General features: G+C 41.7%; 2 protein-coding genes across 3 annotated transcripts in view; one reads left to right on the top strand and one right to left on the bottom strand.

Moving 5' to 3' along the window:
* Window positions 1-2,157: 2,157 nt before the first annotated feature.
* On the bottom strand, window positions 2,158-8,330 carry PSMD10 (proteasome 26S subunit, non-ATPase 10). Its single transcript, XM_019521555.1, has 5 exons — window positions 8,181-8,330; window positions 7,978-8,076; window positions 5,819-5,965; window positions 5,549-5,715; window positions 2,158-4,327 (listed from the first exon to the last, which is right to left on the bottom strand). Exons 1-5 carry the CDS (start codon window positions 8,292-8,294, stop codon window positions 4,174-4,176), a joined length of 681 nt encoding a protein of 226 aa, XP_019377100.1. The 5' UTR covers window positions 8,295-8,330; the 3' UTR covers window positions 2,158-4,173.
* A 72-nt stretch (window positions 8,331-8,402) lies between these two features.
* The window catches only part of ATG4A (autophagy related 4A cysteine peptidase), a 23,539-nt gene continuing 9,137 nt past the window's right edge, over window positions 8,403-22,804 (top strand). The window contains exons 1-10 of one of the 2 annotated variants that reach the window (XM_019521553.1): window positions 8,403-8,511; window positions 10,747-10,818; window positions 12,761-12,832; window positions 14,644-14,742; window positions 16,361-16,462; window positions 17,265-17,337; window positions 18,890-18,969; window positions 19,865-20,052; window positions 20,172-20,250; window positions 21,690-21,835. In XM_019521553.1, the coding sequence (XP_019377098.1) occupies window positions 8,502-8,511; window positions 10,747-10,818; window positions 12,761-12,832; window positions 14,644-14,742; window positions 16,361-16,462; window positions 17,265-17,337; window positions 18,890-18,969; window positions 19,865-20,052; window positions 20,172-20,250; window positions 21,690-21,835 (921 nt within the window). In that variant the 5' untranslated portion in view covers window positions 8,403-8,501. Of the gene's footprint in view, window positions 8,512-8,649; window positions 8,758-10,746; window positions 10,819-12,760; window positions 12,833-14,643; window positions 14,743-16,360; window positions 16,463-17,264; window positions 17,338-18,889; window positions 18,970-19,864; window positions 20,053-20,171; window positions 20,251-21,689; window positions 21,836-22,804 lie in introns of those variants that run through there. The other variant, XM_019521554.1, reaches the window with a different exon arrangement.

Raw genomic sequence — 22,804 nt, 5'->3', positions numbered from 1 at the left:
CATTAAATAAAAAAAAGCAGCACTTTACGTTAAACTCAATGTGTTCCCACATAGAGCCTAGCACACGGCCGGAAGAGACAGCATGTTAGTTGAACCTGGTTTGCCTGATGTCTGTATAGATCAGGAGCTGTAGTGGGGCATTTTGGCCCTTGTATCTAATAGCTGATTGAATCAGCTTGAGCTAAAAATCACCAAAAAGCCCTGCTGAAGTTCCTGATCTATACAGAAGCTGCACTGCTGGGCTGAAGTAACGTGATGCTGCTTCCAGTAAAGTGCTTTTTTTTTTTTAGCGTCTGCAAGCAACCTATGTGATATTCCTTATCAAAGGTGAAAGTGCTTGCTAATGAAATATTTCAAGTGAATTACCAGGCAGAGGGAGCCCTCTAGCTGGTTTAAAAATCACATAAACTTAATTAGCAAACACGTCCTTTGCGACTGTGACAGATAAATCCTAGGCACCGTTTTACTCCACCCATCTTGCAAATATATAAGGAATTGTACCAGTGACCCTATTTGTAACCACTTTTTTATTTTGTAAACAACCTCTTTCTTACTAGCATGAAGTCTCAATTACTTTTCTCTTGACTTCCCCCCACCACTTACCCTTTAGTTCTTGTACGCATTCCATAATCATACAGGTTAATACCCCTTTCTTTCTCTACAGCACTTCCTTAATATAGCCAATCGAATTAAGTAATTAAGGCCTACTGAGTTAAAGACATTATTTAACTGTAAAGGAAATAATTCAGATTGTATGCATGTTCCTGAGACTGCTACTGTTACATATTTGCTGAACGTAAAACAGAAAATAAAAGAAAAATGACAGTATTTAACAGTAGTTCTTGGCTAATATGAAGACTAACTTGTGTAAACCAAATCATACTGGGTGATGGGAGTGAGAGAGTAAGGGGACAGAGGGATTTTTTGTGCATTTTACGATATGTAGAGGCCAAATGCATCTTATCTTTCTAGGCAGCATTCCTTTCCAACAATAACTGCTCCATCTTAAAATATTGTCTTTTATAAAGCACAAAGAAAAAATACAATTTACCTTTTATTGAGCATCTTAGCAAATCATGAGCCACATTAATAACCGTGGGCACGTCTATGTGTGCGCTTTACTGCGCAGTAAACTAATTTGCTGCACAATAAAGTGCCACAGTCTACACGTGCACAGCAATTAGGCTGGTATAGACTAATTTACTGTGCCATCAGATAGTACTTGCATCTGATGGGACTATCTGACAGTGGAGTAAATTACTATGCTTAAATGCACGTGTAGACGGCGGGGCCCAGATTACTTTATTACAGCTCAAATTGTGTTGTAGTTTATCCAGTCGCGTTAACTGAACATGTAGACACACTTTATTTGTCCATCACAAACCCATGGATAGCTGTGCGAGTGGCAAGATTAATTTTTCAGAATATACCTTTGAGGTAACAGACAGACTTTGTCGCATGGTCCAATTATTTCCTCCCAAAGAAAAAAAGGACAGTTATGATGTACAGTAGGTAAGATATTCAGTAAGATACAAAACATTATCTCCTGAGGAAGAAAAGGACTAGAGAGAGAGTTGTGGCAATGCTTCTTGCCCTTCACAGATCAACATTGAATACCACCTCCAACACTTAACAGCTCAGGATTTTGACAGTGGTCTCCACTTCTCCAATACCACGGCAGATGCAAAAGTCCAAAACTGACCAACTTGCTGCTTGTATCCCTTTTCCACTTCCAAGGGGCTTTAATGACATCGAATAAAAGTAGCAATACACAGGTGGGAGAAAATACTGTCAGTGGTTATTCAATAGCCTCACCTATCTGTTTTCCTGATCTACTATATTCCATCTACTGGCAAAATCCACAGGGTTTTGATGACTCAATAGATTTTGCTCCTATGTCTAACAACTTTGGGGGCTTTTGAATATAATTTCACTTCTTTGTAAAAAATTACTTACTATTATAGATGCTAAGCAGTTTCAAGAAGTCAAAGGGGGACTTCAAGTTTCAGGCTTCAAAACTGAACATTTAAAAAATGACTATGCATTCTCAGTTACTTTGATTCTACATTTCTCTTCTATGTACTGTAACTCTTAAGAGGGTGCTAGATAGCTCTGAAAAAAGCAGAGGTCTTATGAAACAGAGAGCCAAGACAATAGTCCTCAATTTTGGACAATTTATGGAATTTTATAGCAGGTAAAAAGTGAAAGATAAGAAGCGTAGAAATAATTCTGCCTCTAACCAAAAGCACTGGTTCTCCCCCTCAAGCCATTCTGTATGTCAACATCTTAGTATAGAGAAAGCGGATCTTGCTACATGCTCTTTGAGAACTTAAAATGCATGTTGTTTTCTAGTGTGCACATCACTTTATATACAAGCATTCAACTCGAGAATTTGTTTGGTTACAATTTAATATTTGCTTTCTGTTTGTAGAAAGCCATATCCCTTGTACATAAAGAGTTGAGTTTTACTGTTATTAGTTTTGAATTTTTCCTGTAGCCAAAACACCATTTTATTTGCGCCACCTTTCCGCTATCACTTTAGTCTAGCACTATTTCTGCTGATCTGTTATCTTTATGCCCATATGACATACAGTAGTTTAGCTAATGATGAGATTCCTTTGTTAAATGCAAGTTTAATAAAATATTTGGTGTTACAACAATATTGTTGTTCACTACTGATTCCTTATTTAAAGAAAATTCCCCAGGCAAAAAATAAAGTACAAGCCAATATCTAGTTGTCATTAGTAGTTTCACCAACATCAGTTTAGAAGAAGAAAGATCTCATTTCTTTATGCCAGGTTCTGGTATTCACATATAAATTTGTAGACATTAATCCATGCAAGGAAAGATTCATAGAAAGTTAAGTATAAAACTCTGTGGTCACCGCACTGATGCAACTAGGGGCAAATTGCCTGGAACTTCTATACTATTAGCTTCTTGAATGATAATCACATCAGAAGCCAAAAATACTGAAATAAATGGAAATCACAGTCTGTTTGGTCTTTCCTCTTCATGTTTGGAAAGCCAGTGAAAGACAGTATGCTTTTAGGACAAAGCATGTTAACTTAAATCCATGCTCACGAACAAACATCTTCCAGAGTCAGCCCCGACATTTTTACCTTGCTATACAACTAACCTGTTAAATAAAGATTATCTTGGAAAGTTAATATAAAAATAAGAAGTACATACATGAAGAATGAAAGTATTAACATTTCAGAAAACAGTACGTACCAGAAGTCACAGCAACAGCAGTAACACAAGTTAGATAAAAAAGAGCTAGGAAGAAAAACCGCAATAGGATTCAAGGCAGTACATCCATGGGAAGACCCAACATAGATATTCAGTTGGATGAAAGATGCTCTTAAAAGCAAGCAGGTAAAACAAACCCACAAGAGGAAAGTGAACAGTAAAATTAGATAGTGGTTTGCACAAGACATAGTGGCAAAGGAAAAAGGCAGCGATTATAGGACAGTATCTCAGGAGAGGTACTGTTGGCCTGCATCTGTTACTGCCAAACCTTCACACTGAAGTGCATGATGCAGATTAAAGAACTAGACAGACCCAACAGTAACATTTAGAAATAAAAGTATTCACAAATAAGCCTAAAGAAGTGAAGAATGAAAAAAAAGATGCAAACATATAAGAACAGTCTAAAAAGAAAAGGAATTATCTTTAGCAACCTGAAACGAAATAAGAATTGGATTAAAACCATAAAAGAAAAAAGTTAAATAAAAAAAAGCATGTTCAGAGTATGGAACAGACATCAAGAGCAAACAGAGTTTAAGTGGGTCAAGCAACAGGACAGAACATGCCACAAAAAAGCCTTGTACTAGAGACTGGGGGAGGGAGGAAAGAGGCAGTGAGGAACCAAAAAAAGAAGAAACAACAAGGATGACCTGATAGGATCTTTTCAAGTCTAAATTATAAGAGCCATAATGACTTCAAGTGAAACAAAAATGCAGAATACTGAAAATACTTTAAAAACTGCTGACTGATTTAATTACTAGTGAGGGAAGTAGGTTGGCGGTACAAATGGAAAAAGTGTAGGTTTATACAATTATCTGCATTATAATCTAGGCCATCACAAATAAGACATAAAAATATTAAAGTTACAATCTTAAATATGAGTGCATCAGGAATGGAATTAGAATAATATAAAAGCTCAGACAACAGTTAGCCGTCCACCATTTTCTTAAGTATGGCTCCCAGGCCACCTTTTGCCACCTTCAATGGGGTCATTTCTTCTTTATTCTCAATGTAAATACTTGAGCCATGGGACACCAACAACTTTGCCTCATCCACTCTCTCTTCATCACAGGCTAAATGGCTGTAACAAAAAAAAAAACAAGAAACCCACAATCACTGCCAATCTACTGAGCTTATAGCATCAGGCCCTAGGAAGTCTACAGAGAGCCACAATTATAATGCCAGGAATGTCCCCAGAAAGTCAAAAGAGAACAACGATGTGCAACTAACCTAAAATAAACCCTTACCGCCTGTTGCCCAGTCTCTTTACTGCCATTAATAACTTCCTAAGAGCTTTTCTGAGGATAATAGATGTCAAGATGAAGGCCTTCACTTTAGCCCTAGACATTAGCCTTGCTGAGCACCAGTCAACTTTGGAGAAGTCAAAGAGTTCCAGTTTGTGAGCCTGAATTACACGAAGGCCTCAAGAAGGAACCAAACTAAAATTATGGGACCAGGATCTCATTCCTCAGTTATTTATAAAAGTACATTTTGTGTTGGGATACAAAGGTTTAGCTATATTGTTTGATATCTCAAGACATTTAGAGGTTTCTACAGTGAACATTTTTTTTTCAAACAGGAAAGAAAACTGCAGTTGTGCCAAGTCAAAGAGCATTAGATTACTTTTTTTTAAAGTCTTACTTGATGTTACTACATTATAGAAAGCAAAAATTAAATAATTCCCAAAACATTAAGTGTGAAATCTTACCCCCCCTGGAGTTGATTAGAAATCTTCCAACTAACTTCATTGGGGCCAGGATTTCACTCCAAGCAACCCATACTGATACCATCTAGAGACGTAACTTTCAATTACTGGACTTTAAATCTACTGTTTACTTGCTTAAGACAGTTACAGAAAAGTTCCAAAACCAGGTCTGTCCTTCCAAGATTCTTCCTCTACCCTAGGCAGTTTTTATATTCATGGCATGTTTGGAGTGTTTAACAAGGCAAGACAGTCAAGACTACAAACAGCCTAGCTTTCTCCAGCACTCAGACTGTTGGCACAAAGTCTCCCTCTACTGGCAACTGAGCATAATTGTTAAATTACAATGTTTCATTTCTCTTGGAAATCATATAAGATAGAAGAATCTCTAATATATCTGGAAAAAACAATCTTCATCATAAACTAAATCAAATGTAGTGATGCATCTTTTGCTTCCAGTGGCTTTTACAATTAGAAAACAGGGAGATACTCAAGTTTTCTAAAGGAACAGAGAATTTTCAAACAATGCTTGCAAGTGAAGTAAAGACATTTTCCACAGAGGTAAGTTAATATAAAGCATTCAAATGGAAAACTACTTACAGAGGTGTGTTCCCCTCCGAGTCCTGCATGTTCACAGATGCATTGTGCCGCAAGAGGATCTGTATCATTTTTAGGTTTCCTTTGGCTGCTGCTCTATGTAACGGAGTGGACTCAAAGTGATCTGTTGCATCTGGATCAGCGCCATTCTCTAACAGCATGACTGCAATCTGAGCATATAAGGAAAGAAAAGGCGGGGGAGGAGAAGTTCCCTTAATTTACCTTGTTTAAAAGAAAGAGAGAAGCAGGGCTTGCTAACATTTGAAACCATACCTCTTCCCTATTTTTGGAGGCTGCATAATGGAGAGGGGTGCAGCCATTCTGATTGGCCACGTTCACCTGAGCACCTCTTCCAATCAGAGCTTTCACAATTTCATCACGACCAGCCGAAGCAGCAATGTGTAGAGGGGTCCAGCCAGCCTGCAGAAGCAGGAAAAGTGTTTAAAACTGTTTAAGCCAGTGATTCTCAACCCAGATACCGCAGCACTCCGTAGTGCCATCAGATCCTTTAAAGGGTGTAAAAAGCTAGGCAGATAAGGGTAGGCTCAAGCTTATCCCTGCCTGGTCAGTCCCCCACTCCCACTTCCTAGCCCCTCTACAAGGAGGTAAACATTGTTACACATACAATAGTTTTTGAAATTGGGTGCATTCATTTCACAACTGTTATGAAGGGGGTGTCTCAAATCCAGTGAGAGGTACCTTGAGACTAAAAAAGGTTGGAAACCACTGGTTTAACCTTTACAATTTGGAGGGGAAGAGAGCCAAACCATTTTGCACAGTGACCACCATTCCTAGGACTCCAAGCAGTCAATGAAGTTGGTGCTAAAGGAACAGAAGATCTTTGGGTGTGAGAATAACTAGAACAAAATTTAACAAATAAAAAGGGAAAGATGACAAATTGCTTCTGCTCCGATCACTCCTGGAAAATTAGCCCCGCTGAAGTCAAGCACCACTTCCAGAACAAGTGTTAAGCATGCACTAGAATGGCAGACAGATGCTACTGCTACTTGTCCCTGGGGAATGCCCATGCCACGTGTGCTCTGGCACATGGCAGGTTACCCTGGTGGGTTAGGAAAGCTTGGGGCCAGCCTTACCCAGGGTCCTGGGGTCTCAGGGAGCTGGTGCTCCTCTACCTGGGACCCTGGCCAGCAGCCACACCATGGCTCTGGCCAGCCAGGCTCCAGTTTTGGGGGGGTATGTGCTGCCACCATGTGTGCTTCCCTGTTTTGTTTTTGTTTTTTAGCGTGGGTGTTTTTTGAACCCAGGACCTCTCGGGGTCAAACCTACCCACCCCATGTTGCAAGATAGCAGCACAGGGAACTCCTCCATGCGAGGGATGTGGTACCGCAGATGTGCAGTATGTGACACCACAGACCCATCTGTGCTTGTCCAGACGAGGCCAGGAAGGGGGAAAATGCAGTCCCTTGGACAAGGCAGGCTGCTCTAAGCTGTGCTGCCTGTGCACATTTCATTTATGAGCAGAGATGTAGTTAGCCATGTTATTTTGGAGTCAAGCAGAAGGTAGGACAGATTTGCACCCTACAGACTAACCACACACACTATTCCCTAAGCTACAGCTCACTTCTTCATATGCTGAAAAAAGGGTGCTCCAGCTCACAAGAACTATTATATATGGATATATACACACATACACAATATACACATGATAGTATATACCACACACACACATGCTGACTAGTGTTTTGTCCTCAGCCTATCTGTGTGGGTATAGGTGTGCATGCACCCAGGAGCACCACAGCCCGAGTTCTCACTATCTATATAACTGAGTCCATGTTTCACATGCATGTGTACGCACCTCTGCCCCCACATCTCCCTCACCCCAAGCACATCCCGTACAGCTCGGGCTCTGCATCCTTCTGGACGAAGCAAGCAGGGGCCCAGCCCTGGTGCAGCTGAACTGTTTTCAGCTCAGGGTGATGGAGCCACCCCCGCCCCACATCAGCAGTGGGGCAGACGGACCGACCAACACCACCGTAAATAAGAAATTATTGTATTGGAAGCTTGAAATGATCGTATTTGCTGGAAAACTATTGCATGCTGAAAACAACGCAAATAAGTCTGCCAATAAGACTTTTTCCCATTTCCTTTCTATCGCTCACAGTAAGCCACAGCGAGAACTGGGTGAAAACTGAAGCATTTCTTTATTCCCAGGCCCGCCCTCATGGGAAGGTGCCGACAGCTGACCCAACAGCAATTGAAGGCTCCTGACGTGGGTTGTGCAGCTGCCGCACCAAGGAGCAGCCTCAGACGCGGTGGCACATCCGGGCAGTACGCGGTGCACGGCGGGAGTTACCGAACAAGCGGCTGTTACCGGCCAACCGGCACCGTCGCGGGAAGGGGCGTGGCCCGCGCGAGGGGCGAAGTCAATCACGTCACCAGCACGAGCTGTTGGGGGGGCGGGGCGGACTCACATCGTCTGGGGGGCCGACTGGCGCGCCTAGGCCCACCAGGAAGTCAGCGACGTCGGCGTGTCCGGCCGAGCAGGCCCAGTGCAGCGCGGTGCGGCGGTCCTGCGGCGGGAGCACAGTCAACACGGCCTGAGGGAGCCGAGCCACCCCGGCACCCCGCCCCGCCTCGCCTCGCCTCGCCTCGCCTCGCCTCGCCCCCCGCTGACCTGGTCGGTGCGCGCCACCAGGCCGCGGTCTTGCAGCAGGCGGGCGCGCAGTTCGTCCAACCGCCCCGCGTAGGCCAGGTTGCACAGCTCCACGTTAGACACCGAGCCCTCCATGCCGCCACGCCGCTCCCGCCCCTTGGGCCAATCACGGGACGGCTGCTTCCCGCCGCGCCTTCCCGCCACCGCGCGCCTGGGAAATGTAGTCCGCCCCTCGGATGGGGAGGCCGACTACAGCTCCCAGCAGGCCCTGCGGCGCGGCTCAGGCAGCCTGTCGTGAGCGCTGCGGGCGCGGAGGAGAATGGTGACGGCGCCCGCGGGAGGATGGAGTCAGGTGAGGGGGGAGGGAGCGGGCCTCGCCGCTCTCAGTGCCAACTGTCTCCCCGGTGCAGTACCGCGCAGCCCCCGCGCTGCCTCTTGGGGCTGCCGCGGAACAACGAGCCCGGCCGCCGCTTCCGCGCACGCGCACCTCGCCTGGGCGCTGCTGGGGGAAGAACGCTGCGTGTCGCCTTCTTCTCAGCGCTGGCCTGTGCTCCCCGCCCCCGCCGGCCTGGAGCTGGGCTCCTGCCCCCGAGACTGGGTGAGGCGCCCGCGGGCTGCGCGCTCCCCGCTTTTCTTCCACCCCGCGCTGCTTGGGCTCGGTTGGTTGGGGAGGGGATCTCCTTCAGCGCAGCCCTGGGACCAGGACTAGGAAGCTGCAAGAAAGCAAGTGGCTGCAGTAACCCCATTTGGGTGCCAGTTGTAAAAAGGTGAAGGGAGCTTTTGCAGGCATTCGGCTATGGACCCGTACGGCTACAGCCTGGATCCCTAGGTTGCGTAGAGTATATTAAACGAATGCAAAATGAATTGTGGAGCAACTCCCGTGATGGATGCAGGATGTATTATAAACAGACGCTTTCATAACATGCTGTACTTGCGAAGTGTGCTGCTTTACAGCTCCTAATTTATTTAAAAAGATGTATGGTGCCTGAGTGCCTAGAGTTAATATTCCCCAATCCGAGGAGAGTTTTGGTGAAATGCTTTATAGGTTGATCTAAAATAGTTATAATGAAACAATTTTCATAGGATCGTAAAAAATGAGGGTCAGGAGGGAACCCAGGAGGTCACATCTAGTCCATGCCCCTGTTCAAAGCAGGACCAGCCCCAGCTAGATCAGTCCCTTGTCTACCCCAGTCTTAAAAGCCTCCAAGTATGGGGATCCCACAACCTCCCTGGTTACCTGTCCCAGTGCATTTCATTCTTTACACCACTCATTTCTGCTGTTTGCTCATATTGAACAACAAAACTTGATTTTTTTTTTTCTGAATATATTCAATTTCAGCTTTTGATTCTCAGGTAGCAATGCACTGGTGCACTGTTTGCATTTCAAACCTTTTAATGTATGCTTAAATAGTGTACTACCCTTTCCTGAAGCTTAAAGATGACTTGAAAATTTATATTAATATTACCTTTGATAAAGGTAACTTCTTAAACTTTTTTTCATCAGTACAAAACCTACATTTTGGACCTGAAGTCTGAATAATCCCCATTTAATTTAAGGGTCTTGTGTTCAGAACATCAACTTCATCATCATACACAATTTCATAACACACCACTGCCTCTTTTGTTCCACTGCATGTTTTCATTAAATTATTCTAGAGCAAGAGGAGGACATACAGATATACAAGTACCTTACACATGAGTAGACCCATACATAAGTCTTTTCAGGATTGAGGTCAGATTGTAAGCTTCCTGGGACAGGAACTGTATCTGTACAAATGCAGTCCCGTTCCTGGTGGGAACCTATGGATCTCTTATGTCTGATTTTTAAAATATGTACATTATAAATATGTTTATAGTTTACTATTAAAGCATTAGTTCCTTTATATATTTCTTAAATTTCTGCAGTTCAAAGGAAAAATGGATAGCTGAAGAACTATTCAACAATCTTTGCTAACAGAATTAACTTCTATTTCTACCAGTATCATTGTTTATTTTTAGAATAAGTAGGTCTTATTTTACTTCTGAAATCACAGTTTTTACTTTGAAGCATAAAATTCAAATCATATCCTTCAAAACTCTTGTTAGCAGACCAAAGTCCCAGTCTTCCTAACATTTAGCATGTACTTCACAGTCAGCTCAAGTAGCGCTACTGAAATGATTGGGAGTCTCTACTTAAAGTTAAGCCATCATGTTAATGCAGGATTGATGCCTATCATTCTTCCCTTGTCTCAGACTTCTAGGATGAAAACCTAAGCCTAGTGGAGTTGGTGGTAAAGTCTCACTGACTTCAGTTAGGCTTCCTAGGGTCAAGGTATCAGCTGTACTTATCTCTGGGAGCTTCTTGAAGATCAGTATATGAGGCAGAAAAACCTTGTGCCCTCACAATGGCAGTGCTTCATGTGAAGGGAAGGCATGTTAAATTCTGCTGCCAGAATAAAGCATAGCTCAGAAAATCCAAGAAATGGACTAGTCGGGACTTGTTGCATAAGAACCCCAGAAGGGTAAACCCGAGCAAAATGGAGTTTGAATTTTCTGTGTTCCTGTTCAGTTTTATCCAAATGTGAAAACAAGATCACTGTCTTATCAGACTTCCTAGAAGAATTTCCAGAAACAGATGAGCCAGTATGGATCTTGGGAAAACAACACCACCTTAAAGCAGGTATGTGAATAATGAAAACCATTCTGTAAAATACAGGTTTTATGGTTTATGAGCTACAGAATTCCACCTACATGAAGTACTGTGGTGAGCAGAGAATACATTTCTTAGAAAGCAGCCCCATTGTATGCAGTTATGGACACACCCAGTGTGAAATTACCTGGTCAGAAATTCACCAGTGTAGGAAGTGTGGCATGTCTCAGCTTCTGCAGAGCAGGCACTCTTGTGCTGAAGGCACCGTACACATTATGCTTGTTATTTCTAGCCATTAAACACTCAAGGAATGAAGAGCTGTCTTTCTAGGGATGTTTAGTATCAAGGATACTGTTTATTCTCTGGGAGGAAAACATTCTTACATGACATTTGCATATTTATTTAAAACATTTAAATTGTCTCGTGAGGAACCCTGCAGAGTGCATACTGTTGTTTAATTTAAAGCAGTAATCAGTTAAATCTTTAAAAATACAAAGTATATGCACATAGCACACGGGAGTGTTTTGGTCTCCAGTACCCTTAAGCCTACACAGTAGTTCCAGTGCTGTCTAACTCACTGTGCTATCATTCCCATTTCTTACAATATAACAATCTCTGAGGAAATTGACTTAAGGGTTAAAAATAACAGAAATTTACTTTTAGAATATATTTTACCAACATGCAAATAAATATTTAATTGTGAACCTGGCCATGCAGTGTAATTGTAGCACAGTATCATAGAAGGCAAGATTTCAATGCTGGGATTTGCTCCAGGAGGGGAGAAAAAGGTATTTTCTTTTGTTGCACTTGTGGCATACTAACAGTCAGTTCTGGAGTGGTGTTGATGGGCACTAGGGGTACTCTATACAACTGTGGTTGGAAAAGAGGATGAATAGAAGAATGAGTTAGCCTGATCCAAGTTTAAGACTGAAAGTGAAGGCAGCAAATAGTAGAATCCTCAAGATTTTTTAGTACCTTGGGGGAATCCAGGAAATTTGTAGAGATACTGTATTTTTTTAGAAATGCTGTGGGTTCAAATAAGACATTTGATAAGAATACTGTGGCACTAGGTAGGGGATGTTTTATGATTCCACATACAGCTTGAGGGGTTTTTTAATGCTCTGCAAAATATTATCTTGTTGTTTAGTCTCTTTGCTCTGGGTAGTTCACTGACTGTCATGTTAAAGGTCAAAGATGAATGCCACCTTTCCCTTCCCTTTTTTCTTTTAAACAAGAAAGATTGTGTTCAGAATGTGGAATACACAGAGCCTGATAAACTACTGTGTTAGAGGATTTAGATAGCAGTTGTACTGGTAATTGGTTATCGCTATTATTTATTTTGTCTATTAAGTTAAATTGGCCCCCTGAATGCTAGATAGCATACAGTGAGCACTCGCTAAACTTTGTCTAGCGGTGATGGCAGCAGCTAGGTCCTAAGCTGGATCATTCTGACTCACTGCTAGAACATGCTTCTGACTATGGGTCCAATCACTATCTATGTGAGGGAAGTTCTTTGGGGTGTTGGTTGTAGCTGTGTTGGTCTAAGTACATAGGCAGATAAGGGTCATTGGGTAAATCTGCTATATTTTATTAGACCAACTAAAATAGTTGGAAAAATTCTTCTTTTCAAGTTTTCAGGTACAAACACCCTTCAGGCAGAGGAAGTGTCTGCTGGAAAGTTCTTTCACATTTATCCTTGTTGGGAAAGGAGGTAATTCTGATAAATAAACTCAAGCTGAATTTATATATGCAGAACAGAAGTCTGTCTGTCTTAATCTTTGGCTTATAATTCCTTCACCATTAATCAATGAACTTTGGATAATTAGTATCTGAAAAAGTACTTAACATTTTTGTGTATTTGCCAAGTTTTTATCTTTGGACTTGAAGACAAGTGTAGGTTAAGAGAGTTAATGCAAAGTGAGTTTTGCTGTTAGAACTGGATATTTCAATACTGTTTCTTTTTTAATTCCAGACAAATCAAAATTATTATTGGATATAAGTGCTCGTCTCTGGTTTACATATAGAAGAAAGTTTTCACCTATTGGTGCGTATACCTTTAGTGCACTGTTGTCTTAGAAAAGAAAATTACGGAGGAAGAGGGGGAGTCAAACCATTTTGAAATTAAAAGTGATACCTGATGGATTAAAGCACTTGGTAATATCACTGTACTGTGTAGGCAAAAAATAAATAACTTATAACTGCAGATAATTTGGTCAGGTACACTTATTGTAGCAATAGAAAATACTTGTGACTATTTCCTAAAGTAATGGGTGGTTAACAAGAGGTTTGTTGTATAAGAACTAAGTTTAATCTGTTTATACATTCTAAAAGTGACTTAAAAACCTATTTATAAATGGTATAGAAATTATTTCCTAAATTCTCATCAAAGTTCTTGATTGGTAGAATGGATGGGGTATGGGCTTTATTATGTTATATAGCGCCTTTGCTTTTAGAGTACCAGTTTAAATCCAGCTAAAAATAGTACAGATCAAAATATGTTATTCTTTTGGTTTTGACTGCAAATGCAAAAACCACCATCACAGTTAGTATTAGTTAACAAGAATGTTTGTTTGCAGTCATACTAGAAAGTACTATTTCACCACATGGTTTGTGATGGTCAATTGGTGAAAAGTATCAAATATGCTTTCACTATTTTTCTGTTCTGTACATGAGCTGTTGACAGAGTGCTTCAGGTTTCAGGACAGAAAATCTTGTTTCTTCCGTGAACACTATATTAAATGCAAACAGGAAAAGGGAATTCTTAGAATCTGATGTGGAATTCACTTCCTGATGGCGAATTGTGCTCAAGAATCAAATGATTTCTAGCCCCTATGACTATGAAGAACCCTAAAACAAACTAGCATAAAATGTCTTCCTGCATTTTACAGTCTAAAACAATAGTTTGGAGAGATGTTAACTTCCATATTAATCTCAATAGACTGGACAGTATTTTTAGCTCACAATCCCAACCTGTGTTCAGTGTTTCCTCAGCTACCAATATCTGTGTTTACCTTCCTATCCAGCCACTAAAGCCTCCAACTTCCACATCTATAACTTCAATTAAATCACATGTTAATAGTGCAAAACTTTGATTTACTGGAAAATGAAAAGATGACAAGAATACAAATATGTTGTTTAACATCAAAGTATGGAGATTACAGTCCTGTTTAAATTAACCAATACATTTCTTAAATAAAGGAGAGGTGGTTCTCTTTAAATTTCACTAGAAATACCTCAGACTTTGCAGTTTGCAATTGTATGGGCATTTTGGTGCTGCAGAGTTTAGGGCCAGCTTCTCACAGTGCAGAGAGAAATCTATGTATAGGCTTGTCCATTTGACCTTGGTAATGGTTTTTATGGGATCATTAATCCTTTGCCTTTTGTCTTGTATTATACTAAGAACTCTGCTACTGTTGAATTAACAATCAGCACTGTACAAATATCTGCACTGTTATAAGTCCCAAATGTGCATCTAGAATAGGGGCAGGTGATTATTTTGGGTGGAGGGCCACTTACTGAGTTTTGGCAAGCCAGCAAGGACTGCATGACAGGCAGCCAGGGGCAGGAAAATATTAATTTTCTAAATTTTTTAGGGGCCCCACAGGCCGGATAAAATGGCTGGCGGGCCGCATCCCACCCACAGGCCACATTTTGCCCACCCCTGATCTAGAAGATAGGGCACTGGTTAAAAAAAAAACAAACAAAAAAAACTTTCATGCTCAGTTATTTCTCTTCATCCACAGGGCACTTGACTTGTTAAAGATTTCACCTCTATCTAGATTTCAACACTTTGATTTTCTGTGGTGTTAATTTCAATCAAGAACCCATATTAAGTGTAACAACTCTTGCTAATAGGAGGTACTGGTCCTTCATCTGATGCTGGCTGGGGATGCATGCTGCGATGTGGGCAGATGATGCTGGCACAGGCCTTGATCTGCAGGCATTTAGGAAGGGGTAAGTGTACTGTTACTTTGTGAAGTGTTAAACGGCTTCATGTTGTTTGATTAGCATTTAACCATGGTGTAGCTCTTCAGACGAGCCAAGTACAAAAGCTTTAGAGTGGCTGGTAGAAATCACTGCTGAACTGTATGTATTCTTCTGACCTAGCACCACGGAGGTGTAAACTGGAGGGGTGAAAACTTCCGTTTCAACCTGAGGTGCACTGATATATCAGTCGCATATTGGATCAGCATTGATAACAGGAAAGTTGACATTATCGGCTGTTTTTGGTTGATAATGTCACCAAAAATGCCATGTGTATGCACGCTGCTGCTGTATGCTCACAGCCAGGAACGCAGCCTAGCAGCTTGGAGAGTAGTGTCCTGCTGGTAAGCCTGGCAGGGGAAGGAGGGCAGATCAAGGCCCTTCACAGTGAGAGAGGGAGGGAGTGGGGCAGGAGCAGGCACTGCCCAGCCAGGATGGGGCACAGGATGGAAGCTTGCCTGGGGACATGGTGGAGGATGGGGAGGGAGGGTGGCTCCTTGCTGCTGTGTGCATCCCCATGGGGGACGTGTGCCCCTCCCCCGTCCCAGATTTGTGTGAGAGGTGAGAGTGGGCTGCCTGCTGTGGGCTTAGGGCCAGGGGCCACACCTCTTCCAGGTGGGGCAGGTTCAACTGCAGCAGAGTGCAGTGCCGCCCAGACGAGCTGCCTGCAGCTCCGCCCCATGCCCCTAACTCACATTCACTGCCCTGGCTGGGCAGCATCTGCCCCACTCTCCCTCCCTCCCTGTGGGATCCTCTATCTGTCTGTTCCCCTTCCTCTCCCCCTATCTGCCCCTTCCCTTCCATAGACTTACTGGTAGGACACTTCTCTCCAAGCTGCCAGGCTACATTCTTGTAAATCAGATATCTGATCAGTATTGGTCAATATGGCTGGTTAATAATCAGCCACTGGTATCGGACAAGAAAATCTTTATTGGTGCACCTCTAGTTTCCACTTAATCAATCCCGTAATGTGATGATTGTACATTGCAAAAAGCCAGGAATTTTACAGTGTGGAGGATCTCAGTACAGCATAGTAAGTAGAACAGGGTCACACTCATGATTTCCTCTTCCCTTTTTTAAAATGATTGCAAAACATAATTTGTATTATCTGTAAGTAATGTATACTGCTGAAAGGAATGCTTAAGTCTCACTGTCTAGGGGTCCTGCAAAACAGCTTGTGCAGGTACTCAGCTATGAAAGGTTTGCTATGCAGAGGAGCCAGTGATCTGTTTGTACTTTGTTCTGCAGTTCTCTTCCTTTTTTTTTTTTTTCAAAAGTGTATCCAAAAATATTCGGTAGAGTAGCACGTTGATGTTGTTGGTAGCATCTAATTTTCTGGCTGCAGTGACTTGCTGTAATGTGGCTTTCACAATATTTTTACCCTTTTTCCAGCTTTCACAGTCTACACCACAATGATAAACTGTGTATGGTATAAAATGACAACTGGTGACTACCAGAAATTGTTTAAATATACTTAGTCTCAGATGAATTCTACAGATACCTGTTTTCTATGTAATATCAAAACAACATGACAGCAATAGAAAAAATGGAGTACTTCTTAAATTTGCATTTAACTTTTCTCTGCAAGATTGGCAATGGGAAAAACACAGAAGGCAACCTGAAGAATATCAGAAGATCTTGCAGTGCTTCCTAGACAGAAAAGATTGCTGTTATTCCATCCACCAGATGGGTAAGGGTAGTTACAATTAGTTTTTTTCATCTAAAATTACTAGCATTGGAGCTTAATTAATTTATATTGTCATTCATTTACTATTTTAAAAGAAGGTCTAGTAAAACAAAGTGGATAAGTACTATAGAAGATTCAGTGCATATAAATACATATTATAATATAAAAATATTTGACTTGGATCTAACTGTCATGTACAATAGAAATAGTAGCTAGTTCTTGGGAACTAAACTTCACAATATTAAATGAGTGCTTACCACCATTGAATCTCTGTCACTGGATGGTAGGTCTTAGTACCAGGAGCCAGTAGTCAACATGCTGGGTAGTCTTCTGGTCAACTAAGGAAACAAGTCTTCAGTGCTGGAGTAAAAAAAGAACAACACATCAGTAATAGGATTATAAGTAAATATATTTTGCAGTGGCTGTAAAGTATAGGCACTGAGGGCACTTACATGCAGAGAGGCTGCTCCCATGTGCTGTAAATCCAGCACGTTGGAGCAGACACAATTAATTGAGTCTGCTGGAGCACGAAAATTAATGCACTCCAGCATTATGTGCATCACTGAATGAGCTTTAGTCCAAAGTGCTCTGCCACCATTTTTTCAGCACAGGGATGTTGATACACATGATGCTCGGGCACTTTTAATTAGCACACCTCACTAATTAAAGCGCCTTCCCCCTCCCCCCCCACCTCCCAGAGAATGTCTGTTAACGCCCTGAGATTCTAATGGAGTGCCTATCAAATATATATTATCAGCTGATTTCTTTTTTTCTTTTTTGTGTGTGCACTTTCTAATAACCATAGCACAGATGGGCGTAGGAGAGGGGAAGTCAATTGGAGAATGGTTTGGACCAAATACAGTTGCACAAGTGCTAAAGTAAGTAAAACATGGATATATGTTTACCCAGAAGCAGTGAGGGAATCTCCAGATCTGAATGTTCTGTAGTTTGGAGGAGTTCAATTAAGCCATCTACAGTCTCTTAAGTGAACAGTGACTGGATTGCTTTTACCCCATTGTATACAATACATATTTGAAACACAGATCACATTTCAGACGGTTGCACTGCTGGGATTAAACATCATGACATTCTAGAACTAATCCCTAAATCAGAGACATCCTAGAAATGTCATCTTTTCCTGAAGTATTAAAAATCCTATTTATCATAATAAATCTGAAGGTTTGAAAATATTGAAAACAAACACATTTTTTATTGGCAGCATAGAGTGATAAAATAAATTTTAACCACTTCAGCATTTAATAATAAAACTTGCACAGTGGTTTATATCTTAAGAGTCCCATATAGAAAATAAATTGGTTTAAGGGATGTTCATTTGCACCACATAGAACAACATATAGGACCCAGAATAATGACTGGTACACCTTAGTTTCCTGTCACAATTTTTCATTCCTCATTTGGCCTGGGGCTGGGTTTTGTTACACAGTTGAGGCTGGACACAAAAGGATTTGGCTCTTCAGTTACACCCAGGTCCTAAACTGGTATCTAGCACCTCCTGTTTATCCACTACCTAAAGCTGCTAGGTGCCATAATGTTTGACTTTAACAGGCCTTGAGTCAAGCTTCTACACATGCCAGAACCACCCCAGTCTAAGGAGCTTGGCCCTTATCTTCTGCCTAGCTCTGAATAGGATCCAGAAACTGGGTGGAAGAATGCCTAATTCTCTAGTAGTGCCTGATCTGGCACCCACAGGATTAGGCCTTTGATAAAATGCAGTTGTGGCCACACTCTTTCAAAAGTTGGCTACCTGAGGAGGTGCTCAGCTTTTGCATAATATGTATTACAGAATATATTGTTTTATACAGTGAAGTGGTTATTAGAACACTTGTGCAGGAAATGGAAGGGTTGGCTTAATTCTGTCCTCAGCTTGAGGGGCCTCCTCTCCCCTGTCTCAAGAATGCCCTAGTAGGACAGTCTGACTGGGGCACTCGCAGTAACCTCTTCTTGAATTTTAGTGGTAAGAGATGTTGTTGAACACCCTTAGATTGAGGAAAATGAAGCCTTCAACATTTTTCCTTCTTTTCCTTTCTTGCCATATCTTGATTTGTCTTACGTAATTACAACATTGTTACTTTGAGTTAGATTCAGTTAATGTTTTTGTAACAAGCAGTTACATTTTGTTTTATTTAAGAGCCATCTAATAACATAAAGCTGGGTGGCCAATGTGCAGCATGCAAGTGGCAGAGGCAGCCTCTTTGTGACATGCGGCAGATCCAAGAGGGGACAGGTAGCACAGCAGCAGATTGGTCAAAGGAAGGGAATCAGAGTGGCACTCAAGGAGGGTTTAGGACTAATTTGGGGTATGTCTGCTAAAAAGGCTGGTCCCCACTGACAAAGCATCAAGCTACACTTTGGGTTTCTGAGTGATGGTAGTCTTTAAGCCAGTTAAAGTATTGTCTTACCGTTTTCCAGAAAGCTTGCTCTATTTGATGAATGGAATTCCTTAGCAGTTTATGTGTCCATGGATAACACAGTGGTCATTGAAGACATCAGTAAGTTACTTACATATGTTCTCATTGTAACAAGTGTCAGTTTGCCTAAATCACCCCAAGAAGATACAGTCACAAACAAAAATATTTCCCAGATTGTACAGTATTAATCGGGACAGTCCACAGATAAGAAATAAAGGGAGAAATCATATGTTTGGGGTATCAAAAAACACTTGGTGCAGAGTAAGTTTAGACATTTTTGGTAAGTTTAGCACACACCTCTTTCTTGACCAGCGGGACAAGTTACAGAGAGCATAGTTTAGAATTTATGAGCACTACTCCACTTTGGTAGGATACTTCATTAGCACAGATCTACCTAAATTCTGTTCCCACCACTATAGATGGGATGTAGCATGTAGAAACAACTAATTGTTTTTAACATTAATTTTGCCAAAATTATCCATTTTCTCAGGTAAAAGGAAAGACGGATAATATGCAATTGATAAGCACATTGTCATTATTTATTTTCAGATTTAAATGGTTTAAAAATGGTATTAGCTATAGCCAGCTTTTACTATTGTCCAAAAAAACATTTATTTTGTGCTTATGTCTAATAGACAGCAGCTTGAGGGATCCCTAATTGTGTTTTATATGTTACTTAATTTCCTTGACAGCATTCTCATAGATTAAGTTTACTGTCATTTATGTAAAAGAATCTGTGAAATTCATGTGGTAAATTTTCATCTCTGTCATTTTACCTAAATACTAATGTCTCCCTGGAACTTGGCACCATATGCAGGTTACTAGGATTACCTATACTAATAATACATCCACAACTTCCATGCCTTAGTCCTGTCATTTTAAAACTGGATCTCTAAAACAGTAGATTGACATTCCATGAAACATCAGCTGTGTAATGCGTAGTGCATTGACAGGTCTCTTCTTTTCACTCCCACAGAGAAAATGTGCCAGTCCCCTCCTCAGAGCAGCAGTGCTGCATATGGCAGTACGCACTCGCACAGAAGTGCTCTTGGTCGAAACAAGAACACAGCAGGGTTCTGCTCAGGCTGGAAACCCCTCTTGCTTATTATACCTCTACGACTGGGGATAAATCACATCAATCCAATTTATATTGATGCATTTAAAGTAAGCTGATACCAGTAAAATCATGGTTATCTTGCTTTTCATTTACATACCAGTTCAGATACCTGTGGTAATAAGCATGGCACAACTAAAATGTTATGTTTTTCATTTTAAATCTCCAGGAATGTTTTAAGATGCCACAGTCCTTGGGAGCATTAGGAGGGAAGCCAAATAATGCCTATTATTTCATAGGATTTTTAGGTAAGGAAACAGCCTGCCTACTTATCCATAATCAGTTAAGGGAACAGTTCTTGGCTGAAAAAAATTGCAGACAGTTGGAACATGAAGCTTGCAGGAAATTATAATAAAGTTTCCAGAATGCTGTAGTCTGATCTTGTATAGCAGAGGAAAGGGTAACATGAAGCCCTTGAAGAAATAAGCAATTATGTAAACAAGAGCAACATATCAGGAATAGCTGAATATCATTCAGCAAGTATATAGACAAATATCAGTACTGTAATCTAGTATTGTCTCTTAAATCAGGAGCCTTATATTTTGTTCTGTTGTTTCATATTTCTTAAAAGTGAAATTATGGCATGAGTATATGAACACATTACCACAGGGTGAAGGAGAGCTGGATTTTACAGTGCATCAACTCCTCTGTGGTAACTCAGTGGTCATGTATTACCTGCTAGCGTCTGCTACTGGGGTTAGTGTGCATCAGGCAGTTATCAGAGAGCAGCTTATGTGCCTTAAAGCAGTGGTTCTCAAAATTTTGTACCAGGACCCATTTGTAAACATCTATGGTCAGTCTTGACCCAAGCCCCAGCCCCCTAGTGCGTGGGAAAGGGGGTGGGTGTGGGGGGCCCCAAGCAGCCCCTTGCAGGCAGGAACTCTGACAGTCTCCAAGGGAAAAGCTATGGTTTCCCACATTTTTCTCCTTTTAAAAGAGAATCCATTTTTAAAGTTCGTTGCTCCATTTTTAAGTTTGTTCATAACCCTTTCATATATTCTTGCGACCTACTTTTGGACGTGACCCATAGGTTGAAAAACACTGCTTTAAAGCCTACCCTCGTTTACCTGACTAACTGGTTCCTGTACCCCGAGATTAACTTGGCATTTATCTCAATTTCTCTTCACTCTAACTTTTCTAGATTTTAATTGTATTTTGACACTAGCTTTTCATCTGTCCTCACTTTGCCTATTATAATATTTAATACTAGAATACCTTTCTTGAAATCTTACCTAAAATTGACTCTTATTGCATTTGTGACCCATGTGCTTGTTTTGTGTTTTAAATAAAACTAGGAGTACATCTAGTCAGGTTTCATTGAACTGATCCATGAGGGCCAGATTAAGAAAGAAAAAAAAGTCCAACTGATTTGTGGTCATCTTGGATCTTTTGATCTGTACAATGTTTGAATTTCAACTGTAAAACCTTCAATGTTATGTTTGATCTCAAGAAATAAATGGCAAAGTACATAACGTAGAAGACAAGTGATGAAGTGATCAGAGCAAAAAGCTTAAACATTACTGCAAGCTACCCCAGATATTTTACCTCTAGAATTTACTATTTTTATAACTAGCAAGCAGACTAGACAGTCTTAAGCATGGTGGCAGTCTAACTTCTACCTTATACATCCAGTGTAAGAGGTTATGAAATTGAACTTCTTTAATAAACATCTATTTTACCTGTACAGGTAACGAGCTGATCTATCTGGACCCTCACACCACTCAGATTTTTGTAGATTCAGAGGAAAATGGCATCGTTGATGACCAGAGCTTCCATTGTCAGCAAGCCCCACATCGAATGAAGATCATGAATTTGGATCCCTCTGTAGCTTTAGTAGGTGTTAAAAAGAAATGCAGTATGAACTATTGCGAAGTGCTGCCTAAATAGTTGTAAAGGCAGTTTCACATTTCCTTGGGCAGAACTGTCCCTGCAAATAAGCTTCTAATATTTATAAATTAGTCTAAGTGGTAGATCATGAAGACTGCTCAGATTACATTAATATAACCTCTAGTCGGTAGCTAAATATTGATAATGGGGGTGGCTAATTAATTTCTTTTAAAAGGTCTTGCTAACAGCTGAAACAAGGAGTTTAATCGAGGTCCATTCCTGGGTTCTACCCAATCATTGCCATCTACACACTGACAAATTGAACAATTATTTAATCTTTCTCATGCCTCCATTTACAAATTCCTAAGTGGGCTATTGGTAGTAGTAATGCATCTTACTCTACCGCAGGGGCTGGCAGTTATTTTGGGTGGAGGGCCGTTTACCCAGTTTTGGCAAGGGGTTGAGGGCTGCACCCCTTGGGCACCACTCCTTGAGAGGTGCCTCACTCCCTGGTCACCATCTTGGGACCAGTGTCCCAGGGCCAGCACTGGTGGGGTCCAGAGCAGGGCGCAGGCTGGCAGGGGTGCACGGAGCTGGGCTGGGCTGCATCAGCAGGGAGAGGGGGGGAGCTGGCCCAGCTCCATAGAGCCCCTGCCAGCCAGGACCCTGTACTCCTGCCATCCTGCTCTGGGCCCTGCTGGCACTGGCCCTGGGACACCGGTGTGGGCCCTGTGTACCCGCTGACTCCCAGTGCCCCCCAGCCCCGCAGTACAGGTGTGGGACAGCGTAGAGCCCCTGCTCCCCGGCAGGGAATGAGTTGGTGCTGAGTATGGGGAAAAGCGGCCCCTCCCTCACCCCATGGCCAGCGCTTCCTGCTGCAGCTGCTCACAGCCCGCATGGGGCTGTCCTGAGCAGGCACAGCCTGCCCCGGGTGGGCTGTGGGCAGCTGCAGTGCGGAGTGCTGGCCGTGGGGCG

The sequence above is a fragment of the Gavialis gangeticus genome, unplaced genomic scaffold (genome assembly GCF_001723915.1).
Source record: "Gavialis gangeticus isolate Ggan-Ray unplaced genomic scaffold, GavGan_comp1, whole genome shotgun sequence".
NCBI classification, from domain to species: Eukaryota; Metazoa; Chordata; order Crocodylia; family Gavialidae; genus Gavialis; species Gavialis gangeticus.
This window is presented reverse-complemented; position numbering and strand designations above follow the sequence as displayed.

Excerpts from the sequence above, each read along its gene's own strand:
- PSMD10 (XM_019521555.1), bottom strand. The coding sequence starts at position 8,294 with ATGGAGGGCTCGGTGTCTAACGTGGAGCTGTGCAACCTGGCCTACGCG. Across the intron at positions 8,077-8,180 it reads TGGTGGCGCGCACCGACCAG|GACCGCCGCACCGCGCTGCA; the intron begins GTCAGCGGGGGG and ends CTCCCGCCGCAG. Across the intron at positions 4,328-5,548 it reads TCGGAGGGGAACACACCTCT|CCATTTAGCCTGTGATGAAG; the intron begins GTAAGTAGTTTT and ends TTTTTGTTACAG.